This window comes from Triticum aestivum, chromosome 2A, assembly GCF_018294505.1.
Source record: "Triticum aestivum cultivar Chinese Spring chromosome 2A, IWGSC CS RefSeq v2.1, whole genome shotgun sequence".
NCBI lineage: Eukaryota > Viridiplantae > Streptophyta > Magnoliopsida > Poales > Poaceae > Triticum > Triticum aestivum.
Window position 1 is genome coordinate 750,927,645 of NC_057797.1, and position 16,764 is coordinate 750,944,408.

At 50.3% G+C, this 16,764-nt stretch overlaps 1 protein-coding gene and 3 pseudogenes across 1 annotated transcript; 2 read left to right on the forward strand and 2 right to left on the reverse strand.

Annotated features, from left to right (window-relative positions):
* Positions 1–360: 360 nt before the first annotated feature.
* On the reverse strand, positions 361–5,226 carry LOC123191984 (transcription factor PCF8-like; annotated as a pseudogene).
* A 179-nt stretch (positions 5,227–5,405) lies between these two features.
* On the reverse strand, positions 5,406–7,488 carry LOC123190865 (endonuclease 1-like; annotated as a pseudogene).
* A 300-nt stretch (positions 7,489–7,788) lies between these two features.
* Positions 7,789–11,114, forward strand: LOC123190864 (uncharacterized protein YnbB). The gene is made up of 12 exons (XM_044603598.1): positions 7,789–8,073; positions 8,165–8,275; positions 8,370–8,432; positions 8,527–8,640; positions 8,785–8,934; positions 9,051–9,128; positions 9,198–9,419; positions 9,501–9,587; positions 10,013–10,132; positions 10,317–10,409; positions 10,543–10,701; positions 10,795–11,114. The coding sequence occupies exons 1-11, from the start codon at positions 7,849–7,851 to the stop codon at positions 10,600–10,602; spliced, it is 1,323 nt and encodes a 440-aa protein (XP_044459533.1). The 5' UTR covers positions 7,789–7,848; the 3' UTR covers positions 10,603–10,701; positions 10,795–11,114.
* Positions 10,790–16,693, forward strand: LOC123190860 (putative disease resistance protein RGA4; annotated as a pseudogene).
* Positions 16,694–16,764: the final 71 nt, after the last annotated feature.

Consider the following 16,764-nt stretch of genomic DNA (forward strand, 5'->3'; position numbering starts at 1 on the left):
TTAGCTTCTTAACAAATTGTTAAAGCACCGATTAAAATCAGGCCATTTTGCTTCTCCAACGCTTCAAAATAATGATGTTTTTTCTTTTGTAAAGTCTTTGATATAATTTTGATTGTTACTTCTTTGAATATATATACGTGAATTATTAAAATTTCCACCATGAAATATTTTTAAACATTGGTGAATATATATGCGTGAATTATTAAAAATTTCAACCATAATATACCACTCCTAGTGTTATGTGCATCAGATGCTAATAATTGATTGTGCACTTTGTAACATCTATTTTGGTCAAACAAGCATTGTATAGGCACCCGCAAAAACAAGCATTGTATAGGCACGACGTAGGTGATTCATCGATCAACCCTGGCTTCCTGAGTGAAGAAAGCTTCTCCCCGAGCTCAGCGAGAGCTGGCCTTGCGAATCGTCGAGGTTGTCTACGGGGAACTGATGATCGGAGGCGACGTCTTTCATGGCGAAGCCGCCCTCGGGCGTGTAGAAGACGAACTGAGACACCGGGGCCAAGGACAGCAGCGACGGGAACGGCAAGCCGTGGTGAGGCACCACATGAGGTGAAGAGCGATGGCCGCCCAGCTGCTCGTGGGCATTGTTGGCGGATGCGGATTTTTTGAGCGCCTGCACCCCGGCCGCGTTATCCTTGCCGTTGAGTTATGGCGCTGTACCTCGAGATACCTGTCACAGATTCCAGTTTTAGTGTATCCGTTAACATGGCAGGTAGGACCTGTACCTCGAGATACCTGTCACAATTCCAGTTCCAGTTTTAGTGTATCCGTTAACATGGCGGAATCTTGTCTTACAGCGCCCCAGCATACAGACGCGCACCCGTGACTACCAATGGATGGAAATAACACAAATCTTTCCATGCATCTCTCTCATTCTCATGAGTTGGGCGCTCGTCCGCCATGAATAAAAGATGGAGCTAATGCAAGTGAAGAAAGAGAGGGAAGACCGAGCTAGCCAGCTCTAGTTGGAGCGCATGAATACTCTCTCTCTCTCTCTCACTCCCAACCTTCGCTCAATAGATGGAGAGAACACAAATCTTTGCATGCATCTCTCATTCTCATGAGTTGGGCGCTCGTCCGCCATGAATACAAGATGGAGCTCATGCAAACTAAGGGAAGAGAGAGAAGACAGAGCTAGCCAGCTCTGGTTGGAGCTCATGGATACTCTCTCTCTCTCTCTCTCTCTACTTCTGCATGCATGCATGATGCATCTCTCTCTCACTCTCATTTTCACTCTTTCAGTTCCTAACATGGGCAACCGAAAATTGGACAGGCCGTCTAGGCTCTTCTTCATTTTTAGAAAACAGAAGCAATGGAAATAGCAGGAGGCAAGAAGTGCACGCAGTGACTCTCCATGTGTTCCAAGAAAATTGTCTGACCCGGTTGTCTTCTTGTACTGCATGCGGTGTGAACAGTTGTGGGTTGAACAGTACCATATACTCCAAACCTAGACTGATCACATGCATAGGCATGTACATCCCAACAAGGTTAGGACCAAAACGTGCCCGTGACTTTGTTTTGCCCCTGTGAATGACGCGGATCCCTGAGGAAACAAACGGCTGAGATAACCGGACCGGGGTGCAGATGCTCTAATATATATTTTCGCATTATTGGCGCCATTGCTCCAAGCCTCATGAGGGCATCTCCAGCCGCGCCCCAGCAAGGCCTCCTCGGGCGTTTTTTTTACGCCGGCGCCGAAAAATCGGCCCAGTCGTGCTCCCAGGAGCCCGATTTTCGCCGGCTTGGGCCGAAAACAGCGCCAGCAGACCCAGGCCGAACCCGGCGCGCTGCGGAGGGAACTGTTTTGGCGCGAAACAGCCGCGGGCCCGCCGCGTCAGCGACTCTACCCTCTTCTCGGCTCTTCGTCGTCCTCATCGCCTCGTTTCTCGTGGCGAATCAATGCCAAAGCTGCCGCGCTAACGCGCCGGTCAGCCTGCGCCATTGATGCCTCACGGGCGGCGCAGTGAAGACCGGATGACGCGCGTCCCTCGCCCTCCCTTGCCCGTCACGCGTACTCACGGCGGCTCACGCCCGGGCGGCGCCTCGGCCTATATAAGACGCGCCCCAGAGCACTCGGCGACTCGTACTCTCTCGTCGTCGTCGTTCCTCCCTCTCCTCTCTCTCGCCGTCGTCGTTCCTCCCTCTCCTCTCTCTCGCCGTCTTCAGCACCCATGGCCGAGCGCTTCCCAGGCGACAGCGCGGCGGCGAACGGCTTCGACCGCCGCCATCTTCACGAGAGCGAGGCTCGCCTCCTTTTCGAGGCCAAGTACCCGGTCCCGCCGGACATGCGGGTACCCGGGGCGTGGAGGATCAGCGTCGGCGGCGTGCCGGTGCCCCCGATACCCACCGGCGCGGCGAGGCGTGCGGAGATCGCACGCATCCGCTCGTCCCTGCCGCGTGCGGTGAGGGAGGGGCCACGGTACGTCCCCGACAGCCCGCTCTGGAAGCCCTACTTCCGCCGCCGTCACGCCGAGCAGCTCGAGGCCACCAACGGCGTTGAGCCCTCCGGCAGGCTCAACACCGTCGGCCGGCGTCGGTGGTGGGGCGTGCCCGGGCGCACGTTGGAGGCCGTCCTCGAGTACATCGAGGGCGGCAACACGCCGTGCCTCGAGTACCCCTCTCCCCCGTCCTTCACATGCCGCCGGGGAAGCTTCTGGACCCCGAGGCGCATGGAGACCGGGGGGTCCTCCTCCTCGTCCGGCGGCTCCCCCTACCTCCACCTCCGCCCCGTCAAGCCGGAGCCCCAGGGCGCGCCTGTCAGCGCGCGCACCCGCAGCTCCGGTGTCCGCATCGGCGACAACGCCTCCCCCACCGGCCGCTTCGTCCTCGTCGAGCCCAAGCCGGAGCCCAAGCCAGAGCCCGGCCTCCCCGTGGAGTACGAGAAGATAGCCCGGCGTGGCTTCTCCGACGAGGACGCCCTGCGGTGGGCGCGGGACGACTACCTCCGCGACGAGATGGTCCGTCAGCGCCGGGCCCTGGAGGATATCGCCGCCCGCAAGCGTGGGCGCGAGGACGAGCACGGCATCGTGGTCCTCAACGACGACGACGACGACGCCCCCGGACCGTCCAACCCGCCGCGCCAACCGGGGGAGGGATGCAGCAGGGACGGCGGAGGCGTCGGCAGGGACGACGACGACGACGGCGGCGGCGGCGGCGGTGACTACACGCGGTTCTACCGCCTCCTCGGCATGTAGAACCGCGTGGGCGGGCGGCGAGGCGGGCGGCGAGGGAGACGGCGGGGGTAGCCCGCGGTAGTTTTTCCTTTTTTTTAAAGTATGTTTAAATTTGAACGAACTCGTCGATGTTTGCGTTAAATTTGAGTCGTGTTTGCGCCGTATTTGACTTTTTTAAAATTCCGTGGGGGGCCGCGACTGGGGGGCATCACGCCCCCAATGCGCGGTTTAGCGCCGGTGCACCCTCAGGGGGCGATTTTTTGCCCCTCCTGAAGGGCCAACGGCTGAAGATGCCCTGAGCGGCGTAATGGTGGTGGTACGACCTGGCTTGGGCCGCAGCCAGCGTCGGCATGGCGGCTCCAGCATCGTTGACCAAGCCAAGCGAGTTGCTCAGGCTCATGAACCCCTTGAGATCGCCGCCCCCGTCGTGGGCGTGCGCCGCCTTGTCGCTGTCGACGACCATCATGGACGCCGCGGCTGCGGTGGCAGTGGCGTGCGAGAACGGCGGTGCCATGGCCATGGACGTCATGGAGGAGGTCGGCTGCAGGTGATGGTGGTGGTGGTGGGCGGAGAACAGGAGATCGTCGTCGTGCGGCGGGAATTGGAGTGGCGGAAGCTTGTCGATCTCGTGCTGAGCGGCGTTGAGGAGCCAGTCGACGACCTTGCTGGGCTGGCTGAGGCCGGGCGGTCCTGGAGGTCGTAGAGCTGGATGGCCGTGGGCACGGAGAGGCGCACCCGGCGGTCGCGCAGCCCCTTGACGGTCCTCACCTTCAGTGGCGGAGCTACAAAAGAAAAGTTGGGCGGGCCAGAGAATACAAATGTTTTATTTTTTTGTGAATACGCAAGCTGCGTATCTTTGCATTGATAGAAAAAGGGTTTATACCAGGAGATTACAACCACACGCAAGCCATGTACGCTAGAGGCATGTTCGCCGGCCAGGGAATACAAATGTTTCCAAATTATTAACCATATTTATTTATTTATTTATTTAAGCTATCAAAGTATAGTAAACAGCGCTACCAAATTGACAGTAAACGACAATTGAGTGCACTGTCAGACAGTAAACAACAACACTATTTTTGCTGTGAACTTGTAAACTGTAAGCTTGGCATCTGTTGTGAACTTGTAAAGTGTCAAGAACAGATCTTCAGTGGATTATTTATGTTTATTGGGGTCGAATTTAGGGGATTTAGGGGATGATTTAACGAACAATGACCTAAGTTGAATTTAGGGGAATAAAATTGAGAATCATTCAAATCGATTAGCTATGCTGCTTGCAGGGATACACATTAGTAGTGATTCTCATGGATTGAGAGAAGAAGCTAGCTAGTTGGGTGCTTGGGTCGCCGCCTACCGTTGCGTTGTCGCGTGGGTCGGCTGAATACACGTGTGCCGGTTGGCCGTCCGTCCGTGGGACACTGATGTGTGCGGTGCTCCGGTGGCCGGCGGCCGGCGTCGCGGCAGCCGGCGGCTTATGTGTGCTTCCTACTGCACTATGAGGCCGCAGTCGCGGTCGAACCCTGAGCCTGCATCGTTGTGAATCCTACGCGTACGACTCTGCTGCGTTTTCTGTACGGTGTCCGTCAGCGCTGTGAGCTGCAGTACTATATAATTAGCTTTTTGCTCCAGACTTGGGCGGGCCACGGCCGAATCGGCCTTGCCGAAGCTCCGCTAGTGCTCACCTTGCTGTGCCGGTCCTTGCCCCCGAACACGCGGGACACGCCACGATCCGCGACTCCGTGGACGACGACCAGTGCCGCGAGGCCGCCGCCGCCGCCTGCAGGGCCTTGTTGCTGGCCGCCGCCGGTTCGAACTTCCGGCGATCGTCCCCATGGTCGCCGGCACTGGTCGCGTCTAAAACTCACTCCATCCTAAACCTCAGGTGGTGTAATGCGGGTTTATTTGTGCTAAGGCCAGGGAGGTAATTGCAAAAAGTGCGGCGCTGACCGGATGGAGTGGGGGCAATGGGCTGTGCTGACTTGGCTCCAGTTGTCGTTGTTGTCTGATTGGCTAGGATCAAATTTACACATTGGATGCAAGTTGTAAGATGCAATAGTTTGTTTTTTCAAGTTTTGAACTAGATTATCACATTCAAGACAAGTTTCAGGACTCGTGATGCTATTACCTCACATTTAAATGTAGAGACAAAACTGCAAGGAGTCATGCCACGACAAATGGTACTGATGTGTACAGAGTGTGGACACGATCCTGCCTTGCCGTGACAAATGTATCAACGTTGATTCATTCAGGCAACTAAAATAACAGCAAACATGAAAACAAAAGGACAAGAGAATTTGGGTTACATCCAAATAAATGTCTACATCTTTGGACATGACATGCATACACGCTAGCTGTTCGCGCTCGCAAACAATTATTCAGTGGTCATTTGTATCATTTCCATGCAAGTTAGCAGCAGTCTCCTACAGTATCATCGTGTCCCATGTCTTCAGGTCAGCATGGATGCAATACAGCGACTGTCACTTGACGCTGAGCTAGAGCTCATCGTCATGAGCCGCGACCAAGTTCACCGGCGCAGCGACGTCGCGGCTGTGGGCCTTGTGGTCTCCCAAGGCCCGGTTGAGGAACATGGCCAGCCTCACTCCGCCCTGCGCGATCCGCCGCGTCACGATCGGGAGCCTCGACCCGAAGTAGTCCTCTGCAGTTCACGAAGCATCACGGTGAGGACTAATGGCATGGCAATGGCTTGATGAACAGGAAGCTAGGCGGAGCCCGGCCGGTGGCTTACCGGACAGTGTGTCTCCGTCGTGGACGCCGTCGTAGCCCCACTTGCACGCCAGGCCTATGCTCTCCGTGGCGTACTTGGTTGGGCAGGACATGAGGTCCGCGCAATCTTTCCACGACGACTCGTCGGACCACGAGCCCTGGAGGAAGAAGACAGACATTATGACATTATATATCTAGCTAGTCTGTAAGTTTCAGACATGTTCCTGGCCTTGGAGAGCACATTTGTGATTGAGACTGCCGGTTGATTTTGATTTTCAGCTTACCTTGGTGATGTTGTGCTGGAGGTCCTTGCGGAAGGCGGCCATGTCCTTGCCGTAGCGCTCGGCGAGCACCGTGAGTATTATCTCCCTGTCCCATACCTGAAGAGAGAAAGAGATCACAGATGCAATTTTCATGCAGATGAAGAGTTAAGCTCTGTTTTTGTGACATGCCATTGTGTGTAGTGTGTTACAGGTAAGGATCATGAGTGGGAGCTGGTTTATTTACATGATGGAGGTTGGATTTGTGCTTGAACCAGCGTAGGTTCACCGAGTTGCCCCCCATGTCGCTCGTGAACCCCACATGCATGGGCTGCACATACATACCATGGACAAAATTAAAAAAAATCATGTCAGAGACTGGTCTGTGCAGTGATCACAGGATTACTAGATATCAGAAGGAAGAAAATACCTGGTGAATATCTCCCATGAAGTGTGACAGGAATAGCAGGGCTTCCGTCAGGTTATCTGCATTTGCAACAGATGCAGTCAAGAACTCTGAACAGTGATTACTCATTCAGAAACGCTGGGTACAAGATATCAACACCCTCGCGTAGACGCTTACACTTGCGGTCGGCGCTGCCCTGCTTGTAGTGCATGAGCTGGGACGTGAAGTTGGCGACGGCGCCGGCGACGCACATGTCCTTGGCGCCGCTGGGGTCATGGCAGTCCCCTGCCGATCGGACACGACGATCATCTCAATTCACCAGATCCAAACAGAGTTTATCTACGCTGCTGCTCGCTCGCTGTTAGGAAAGAAACGTACTGGCGTAGTCGAAGGTGCAGGCCTTGTCGGGGGTGTCGATGAAGTGCAGCGGGCTGGTCCACCGGTACTTGTACCAGTGCCTCACCTGGTCCGGCCACACGCACATCGCCGACAGGTCGCCGCCCGCCTCCTCCGGCAGAAGGTTCTTCACCGCCTGCGCCGCCGCAGGCTCCAGCAGATCCTGCCACGCAACAGAATCAATCACCCATTTACAGTTTCAGTGACGCCAATGCAGGATGCCAAAAACAGAATGCCAAGTTGTTTTTACCTGTGCGATCTGGCATGTGAGCATGTGGCCCTCCGTGCTCCACGCCCGCGCCGCCGGCGCCGACGCGAGGACCAGCCCGAGCACCGCCGCTACCATGAACGCTCCTGAGGACGCCATTGACAATGTTCGTCTCGCTGCTCAGGGCACCTGTACTTGATGCCGGCCTGATGGATGGGAGGTTCAGAGGACGGGATGGCGATTTATATGCAGGGGAGCTGGATGGGGAAGGCGGCGAGGTTTCTTTGAGTGCACGCATGGCATTGGTGGTTCCTTGCTCGTGACCATGCTTCGCTTAGCTACATTAATCTAGTGGTTGTGGTTCAGTGGAAGCTCCCTTTTGCTTCCTGTTATCGTGGAAACTGACGAGGTTGCTGGTTTTGCATACGTTTCCGATGCTTGAAGCATCACCTTTTTTTTTTTTTTGAGGGAAGCTTGAAGCATCACCCTAAATGCCAGAACTGAGCCGGGCCTATGTGGAATGCGTTTGGGCCGGGCCTAGGTGGAATGCGTTGGGCCGGGCCTGGGAGACGAGAACTGCAGTGGTGAAGCGGCCGACCACCGTGGATAAACTTTCAGTTTGACATCCGAAGCGGGTGGGTTGCTGTCACCGGCGGCGATGTCGACGGCTGCAGCCACCGCCACCCTGACCTCCTCCCCCTTCGCGCGGCGGCCTCGCGCCCCGCGGGGCGGCAGGCGGACGGTGCGGCCGTGCGCGTTCCACCCGGAGGTGGCCCGCGCGGTGGAGTCGCTGCAGGCGGAGTTCCGGGAGGTGGACCGCGCCCTCGCCCTCAACTCCTCCCGCGTCTCCGCCGCATTCCGCGCCGCCCGCGTCGCTCCCCACGTAACCCGAGACTTCCGCCCCGCTCTTTCTGTACCCCCGCTGCCTCCTGCTCCTGCTCCCTGACGCGCGTGCGCCTGTGTGTGAACTGCAGCACTTTGGTGGTTCGACGGGGTACGGCCACGACGACGCCGGCGGCCGGGAGGCGCTCGACTCCGTCTTCGCCCACGTCGTCGGCGCCGAGGCCGCCATCGTGCGCCCCCAGGTTCCCCCGCTACTCCACATTCCATTGCGGCGCTTGACTGAGCTGAGCTCCTAGTGACGAACTGAACTCTTCTTCTTGCTCTTTGGTTTGCCAGTTCTTCTCCGGCACGCATGCCATCGCCTGCGCTCTGTTCGCGCTGCTGCGTCCCGGACACGAGGTAATCAATATGGACACGACTGAACCGAAACGCCAAATTTTGGCGTTGTTTCTGCTGGACTGTGAGAACTCATGACAGACAACTCCTACTGCAGCTCTTGGCGGTCGCCGGGCCTCCATATGACACCCTGGAGGAGGTCATTGGGATCAGAGGTTCGGCCAATGTAGGATCGCTTAAGGACTTTGGAGTTACATACCGAGAAGTTCCGGTGAGCCGATTATTCCCCTCCAGATATCTGCTACTCTGTGTTACATTCAAGTTACATTGTGCTACTCTGTGTTACTTTGCCTCTGCTGTTCTGGTGTGTTACATTGTGCTTTTGGATGGCTTGCTAATGTGGATTCAGTTGTAGCTCGCAGCAGATGGTGGCCTTGACTGGGATGCTCTTGCGTGTGCCGTCGGACCAGAGACCGGGTGCGCGCTCATACAGAGGTCCTGCGGTTACTCGTGGCGCAAGAGCCTGGGCGTAGCTGATATCCGTAGAGCCATTGATTTGATCAAGGCAAGATTATATCATGTGTATTTTGAGGGGAGCAGAGTATTCTCTATCTATACTTAACTCATGTATGTACTGTGTAGTACGTACTGAAATTCTTCATGTTTTGGGTTTCCCTTCAGATGCAAAATCCAAACTGCAAGGTCATGGTTGACAACTGCTACGGTGAATTTGTTGAGATATCAGAGCCTCCAATGGTGGTATGTTCACGATGTTCATCATCATATGAGTAACAGAGCAGTCTTACCTAATTGCGCATTTCATATCAGGGAGCAGATCTGATTGCCGGTAGCTTGATAAAGAACCCCGGTGGTACCATCACGCCTTGTGGTGGCTACGTTGCTGGGAAGAAAGATTTGGTTGCCGCAGCTGCAGCTCGCCTATCCGCACCGGGCCTTGGGGTGGAGTTTGGGTCCGCACCTGGACATGTTATGCGAGCAATGTTTCAGGGCTTGTTTCTTGCTCCGCAGATGGTTGGAGAGGCAGTAAAAGTAGGTTGCTTCCTAGTTCTTGAATTTTCTAGGAGATTATGCATATACTAATTGCAAGTAACAGTCTTATACTATCCACAGGGTGGTTTGCTAATTGCAGAAGTCATGTCAGCCAAGGGCTATAGAGTTCAACCACTTCCAAGGGCGCCACGCCATGATATTGTGCAGGTTGCTTTTAAGTTTAACTTTGATTAGTCTGAAAAGGCTTTAACATTAATTCACTAGCACATGAGTGTCCACACAAGCAAATATGACAGTATCCATGCATGATACAACATTACAACTTATTTTTGGATAAATCAGCATAGCTACTGTGATGTGTCACAAATTCAGAAAGCTGATGTAGTGAAAACAGATTGCAGAAAAATAAACATCAATTGAGTAGAGTAAGATAAGTGATGAATGATGGTACTCTTCCAATGTTTAAATTTCGCGGAGAACACATGGCTGGAGAATCCCTCAAATTCAAAGTTTGATCTTTACAGATGGTCAAGCAATCTCTTTAAATCATTAGACTCTGTGCCTGTCAGTGTTACCATGTCACGACATTTTTAAGACCAAGGAAACAACAATATTTTTTGTTATACTCGCAGGCAGTAGAGCTTGGCAACAGGGAGAGACTCATAGCATTCTGTGAAGTTGTCCAACAAACCTGCCCAGTAGGATCATTTATTAAGCCAACCGCTGGGGAAACTCCTGGTTATGCTTCAGAGGTGTGTTTGTATACCCTCCTCTATAAATATGTGCTTATTGTTTAAGCTATTTTTTGAACAATATATTTGACGGCAGTTTATTCCATGTATTTACTATTTTTCTCTAACTGATGCTATGTTATTGCTATCTGCGTAGTTTCCTTTTTGTACTTTGATACAACAGTGATTAGTTCACTTGAATCAGGTCATTTTTGCTGATGGGACATTCATGGATGGAAGCACAAGCGAGCTATCATGTGACGGGCCCTTAAGAGATCCATACGCTGTCTTCTGTCAGGTAAGCTGAGAATTGGCATCCTGATTACTTGTGCTAATGCACGACAGACTCTGGGTGGGGAGCCTGGGGCATCAAATACGCCTTCTCGTCCCTTGCACTGATGGTTCTTCTCCCTTGAAACGTATCGATGCAGGGAGGAACGCATTGGACACAATGGGCTCTTGTCCTGGGTGAAGTTCTCAAGGTCATATAGCTGTTGTTACCAGAACTATATCCCATTTCTGGAATGGAGGTCACGTAGCCATTTGTTATGTTACCAAAAGACTTCCATTTATAGAAGTATAATTGACTAGTGAGTACTTAATCATTGGGTAATCTTTTCTCATTGATGCTGCTAGATCTGACACGGTGCTGACTAACAAAAGGAATTCTTTACTTAATGCAGGAACCATCATGGCCACAAAATTCTTTTGGTTGAACCTATCGGTGATTTAAGGCAACAGGTTTCAAGGCTGTGAATAATTCAGCAGGCTGCATTGTGCATCAATAGATTGCCAGAGTAAGTTGAAGCCGGAGCATCATTGATTTTGGATAGCTTATGTGATCAACTCGGCAGTTGATTAGGATTCCACACCCTAAACTGTAGTGGGTTAGTTAGAAATGCTTTGCAAGTGGTGTGTGCCATGTACTACCATTTGTATGGGTTTGCCCATTCATTCAACAAGAGATAGATGACCGTCACAGCACTTCATTTTGGAGGTTTTATTTGCGTACAGCGGATCTGCATTGCTGAATTGTTAGGGCGATTCTTTTTTATGCTTTTATATTTCAAATTTTGTTGCTTGATAGTTCAGATCTTGATAGTGCAGAGCGTGAACATGGTGCCGTGTTTATATGGCAACTAGGCCTGAACATCTGCTCTATGAACAAATTTGTGATGTATCACCCTGTCATAGTGGATTGTTGCTCCTTCCCCATCATGCTCATAGTGGTAACCTCTTGCCCCGGACACCTTCACGTGGTGTTCTTGCACACAGTCACGATGGTGTAAATTTCCTGACGTGGGTGCCATTTTTACATTTTACAAGCACGTACTGTCTGACTTTTGACTATCGGGTGCCCTTAATTACCTGACCCACACTAATGTCCCGACCACCGCACGTCCCGTTTGCTCAAGTTATGCTACTACAGTAATTTGCTGCCGTATGAGGGTGCGTATCTCTACATTTCTTGCCATAACTTAAGCATGGAGTCACATAATTTACTCCGCGCTTCATTGGATGCTTCCTCTTGGATCTTTTACTGTTTTTATATTGTATATGTATTGGAGCTTTCCAAGGTTTGCAGACATAAAACGACCCACCAAGTCTTCTACTGACCGAAAGCCGGAGCACCCTGCTGAGCTCCATGGAGATGAAGATGGCCGTCAGCGCGGCCAACTGGCTCGTCGGCAAGGTGCTCAGCAAGCTGTCCGACGGGCTGGTGTCCACCTACATGGCCAGCTCCGAGCTCGGCAGCAATTTCCTGAACGCCAAGAACCAGCTGGTGTACACACAGGGGCTGCTGTCCGCATCCGTGGGCAGGGACGTGGGCGACGATCCTGGCCTGCGCGGACTTCTGGGGACGCTGAGCAAGAAGGCCGACGAAGCCGAGGACGTGCTTGATGAGCTCCACTACTTCATGATCCAGGTGAGTTGCTATGTAGAGATCGAGGTGCTGAAACAGTAATATAATCTGTGATGTAGAGATCTAGGCGCCGTTGTCTAAAATGCTTCATGATTCACCCACCCAGGACGAGATCGATGGCACCAAGGAGGCTGCTGCGGAGGTGGGCGGCGGCATCAAGGGCCATTCGGTCCATGGACGCCATGTTGCTCGCTACACCCTCGGCAACTACCTTCCGTGCTTTTCATCTCCGCGCACTCTAGGTGACGAGCCTCCTGCATTTTCTGATGCTGCTGCCACCAGTGAGCTACATAGTGAACATATTAAGTTGCCATTTAACAGAGTAGCCATGTCCAAGAAAATCAAGTCTGTCATAGAGGAGATGAACTCCATATGCCTGCTTGTCTCTGACCTGCTCAAAGTCAAAACTGCAAACCACAGTAGCATTGCATTAAGCACACATGTCACCATTGAAAGGCCTCCAACTGGTTCCATAGTTCCACAAGATAGAAAACTGTATGGAAGGAATGACATTTTTGAGCAAACTGTAAATGCACTCACCGGTGGCACCTACCATGACAAAACCCTCTATGTTCTGCCTTTCGTTGGCCCTGGGGGCATCGGAAAGACGACCTTCACACAGCACCTGTATAATGATGAAAGAATCAAGGGGCACTTCCCTGTCAGGGTCTGGGTATATGTTTCAACTAATTTTGATGTGATTAGGCTCACCAGGGAGATACTTGGCTGCATACCTGGAACTAACACAAGCACAATTGAACCAACAAACTTAGACCAACTTCAGACAGCCATTGCAGAGAGACTGGACTCCAGAAGGTTCTTAATTGTGTTGGATGATATGTGGACTTGCAAGAGTGTACGCGATTGGGAAAACCTATTGGCCCCATTCACAACAGTGGGAACCAAGGGCAGCATGATTCTTGTTACAACTCGATTGCCATCTGTAGCACAAATGGTCAAAACAACTGATCCAATAGAGTTGCATGGTTTAGAGCCTGATGACTTCTTTGCACTGTTTGAATCATGTATATTTGGTCATAACAAACCCAGGCTTTATGATGATGACTTGGTCAATGTTGCAAGAGATATTGCAAAGAAGCTAAAGGTTCGCCACTGGCAGCAAATACAGTTGGTCGACTGTTGAAGAAAAACATCTCTTGGGAATATTGGATGGGAATTCTTGAAAAGAATGAATGGCAAAGTGCAAAAAATGATGATGATATTTTGCCATCCCTAGAAATCAGCTATAATTACCTTCATTTCCATCTGCAGAAATGCTTTTTCTATTGTGCCCTCTTCCCAGAAGATTACAAGTTTTATGATTTAGAAAAAATCACTAATTTCTGGATTGCAATGGGCATTGTAGATTCAAGTTGCCGAAATGATAAGAATTACTTAGACGAACTAGTGGACAATGGTTTTCTCATAAAAAATAGTGATAGGAATGGTGAATACTATGTGATGCATGATTTATTGCATGAACTGTCTCGGAATGTTTCGTCACAAGAGTGTGTGAACATAAGTAGTTTAAGTTTCAGAGTCAACGACATACCACAATCTATTCGGCACTTATCAATCACCGTAGAAGATAAATATGATGAAAGTTTTGGTCGAGAAATATGTAAACTGAGGAGTGTAATAGACATTGGAAATTTGCGTACTTTGATGGTTTTTGGACCACATGATGCAGAAACAGGTGATATTCTGAGAGATGCATTTGAAGGAATAAAGAGTCTTCGAGTTCTATTTATACCTAATCTCCCAGGCAGTTTGCCAAAAAGCTTTTCAAATCTTATCCACCTCCAATACCTTACAATCATGCCACCTAGTGATGCGCTCCTTTGCCTGTATCCACCTAGGACATTACCAAGATTTTACCACTTGAAATTCTTGGACCTCGATGGTTGGCTTGGTTGGGAATGTAATGTAATTTTGCCTAAAAACATTAGCCGCCTCATGAGTTTGCGCCATATTTATTCTTCCAAAGAATTCCATTCCGGTATTCCTGAGGTCGGAAAGATGAAATGGTTGCAGGAGCTAAGAGAATTTGATGTTAAGAAAAAAAGTGTTGGATTTGAATTGAGCCAGCTGGGGGAACTGACAGAGCTTGGGCAGCTTGGTATATGCAATCTGGAAACCGTGGCATCCAAAAAAGAAGCTAATGATGCTAAACTGAAGGATAAAAGAAATCTGAAAGAATTGGAATTAGTTTGGGGTCGAGGGGAACAGACTATAGATGGTGATGTTCTTGAGGGTCTTCAACCACCCCCTAATCTTAGCAAGCTTAGCATTATATATTATGGTTTTGCTGCTGGTCCTTGCTGGTTGTGCAGTGACATTAGCATAAAAAGGTTGGAGTCCCTACATCTGGAGGGTATATCTTGGGACACTCTTCCATCTTTTGAGCAGTTACCACATCTCACCAACCTCAAACTGAAGAATATTGCTGGGATGCGTGTGTTTGGGCCTGGATTTTGTGGTCTTACAGAAAGAAGTTTTATGCACTTAAAGAGAATAGAGATCTGGAATATGCGAGAGCTTGAGGAATGGGTCGAGGGACCCAATGGCCCTTTGTTTTCAAGGCTTGAAAGCATCGTATGCCTCCATTGCCCCCTTATATCCTCGTTTTTCTTCTTGGAGTGTTGTACCAACCTTTGTCGACTCTGTATTGTTGATTGCCCAAAGTTGTCTCAATTACCCCCTCTGCCTCGTAGTTCTACACTAACAGACTGTTCTGTGAACAAAGAGTTTTCCAGAGGTTTGACGTATGATGGAAAGTATTTGTCTGCTAAAGACTATGAGGGCCCGTTGGCCTTCCAAAATATGGATAGAGTAGAGGCTATATATATTCGTGGGTCACCACACGTTTCATTGTCAGTGTCGGACCTCCAAAAGATGAAGTCCCTGAGAATACTAATTGCCACAGGTTGCGGCAGCATGTTCTCTGCAGAATGGTTCAATCCAGTCGTCCTTGAGGAATTGGCAGTCCATGACAAATCTTTGGACGAAGAAAATATCTCTGTAGCAGCAGGTCTGATCCCAGAGGTGGCAATGAGCAACTCACTGCATCCAGGTTCATTCCAACTGGAAGAAATGGTGGTGGAGAGCATCTCAGCGGTGCTTATTGCTCCCATTTGCAGACGCCTTGCCGCTATCCTTCACAAATTAGAGTTCTGTGATGATCAGGTGACTGAAACTTTCACGGAAGAGCAAGAGCAAGCACTTAATCTTCTCACCTCCCTCCAAAGTCTAGATTTTACAAGCTGCAAACTGCGGTCTCTCCCTCGGCTATATGGCCTTTCTTCTCTCACGGAACTTTCGATCTTCAAATGTGATGGAATCCAGTCACTGCCGTCCAAGGAGGACCTCCCCACTTCACTGCTTTACTAGGCGTAAGTGGCTGCAGTCGTGAGATAAAAGAGCAAGCCCAGAAACTTAAAGAAGCAAACCCTTGTTTATTTGTTCGTCAGGTACGTAACACTCATTTTTTGAATCTAGCAAATTGTTGGAAAGGCAGTAAAAATAGTCTGCTTATCAGTTCTTGGCTCTCCTAAGAAATTGTGCATCCAATTGCAAGTGACAGTCTTATACTTTCCACAGAGATATTTTTGAGTTCAACCACTTCCGAGGGTTCCACAGGGAATATTGTGCAGGTTGCCTTCAGTTTAACATTAAATTGTCCCAAAGTCTTTCTTTTTTTGCTATGTTTTGTTATCTGCATACTTTCCTTTTTTGCTTTGATATAAGACCGATTAGTCCGTTCACTTGAATCAGATCATTTTTGCTGACGGGGCATTCATGGATGGAAGCACAAGTGTGCTATTCCTCTGCCAGGTCGGTTACTTGTACTAAAATGTACAGCAGAGCAGGTGGAGAAACTAAAAGAATCAAACCCTTGTTTATCTGTTGAGGTAAGTAGCATTCACTTTTTGACACCTAGCTAGTTTCTGAAATCTCATGATTTACTCGTGTCATTGCAGAAGTAGGCAATCGTAGCAGTACGCTATCCAAGGCGTTGTACAACGAAATGCATATGGAGTCACACATGTATTTCAAGTCGATATCTGCAGGTGAGGGCATGCAAAATATAGTCCATTCCCATGCTTCTACGTTTGCCCATGTATCTACTAGTACACGGCTCCTATTTTCATAGTCGCAACTGTTAATTCATATATATAGTATTGTTAGCTTTGTTCTTCCTCGTATTTGAGAGCACCCTGTTTATGAAATGGCCCATTCCAGTTTGCATATGTAGCAGCTGCATGATTTCACCTTTGTAAACCCCGTCAAGTAAAAAGTTTGCTGTCAGGAATACTAACACTATATTCGACCATCTTATTTTCAGAACTATATAACAGGCAGCCAGGTTGAATACGGGACAGCAGGTGCAACTTACTCTGTTCTGTGCAAGTTGTGCCTCATCTTGGATGACCGTCTGACATCCGGAGGTAGACAAGCCGGTGAGTCGATTTCTCCCCCTCCCAGCCACCCACTACTCTGTGTTCCATGGTGCTTTAGATGGGTTGCTGATGTGGGTTCAGTTGTAGCTCGCAGCAGATGGTGGCCTCGACTGGGATGCGCATGCCATCGGACCGGAGACTGGATGTGCGCTCATATAGAGGTCGTGCAGTTACTGTAGAGCCATCGAGTTGATCAAGGCAAGATTATATTCTGAATTTTGGAGCAAGTATATTGCATACCTAGTAAACTCACGTGTTTGCTGACATTG

Excerpts from the sequence above, each read along its gene's own strand:
- LOC123190864 (XM_044603598.1), top strand. The coding sequence starts at position 7,849 with ATGTCGACGGCTGCAGCCACCGCCACCCTGACCTCCTCCCCCTTCGCG. Across the intron at positions 9,129-9,197 it reads TATCAGAGCCTCCAATGGTG|GGAGCAGATCTGATTGCCGG; the intron begins GTATGTTCACGA and ends ATTTCATATCAG. Across the intron at positions 10,133-10,316 it reads CTCCTGGTTATGCTTCAGAG|GTCATTTTTGCTGATGGGAC; the intron begins GTGTGTTTGTAT and ends CACTTGAATCAG.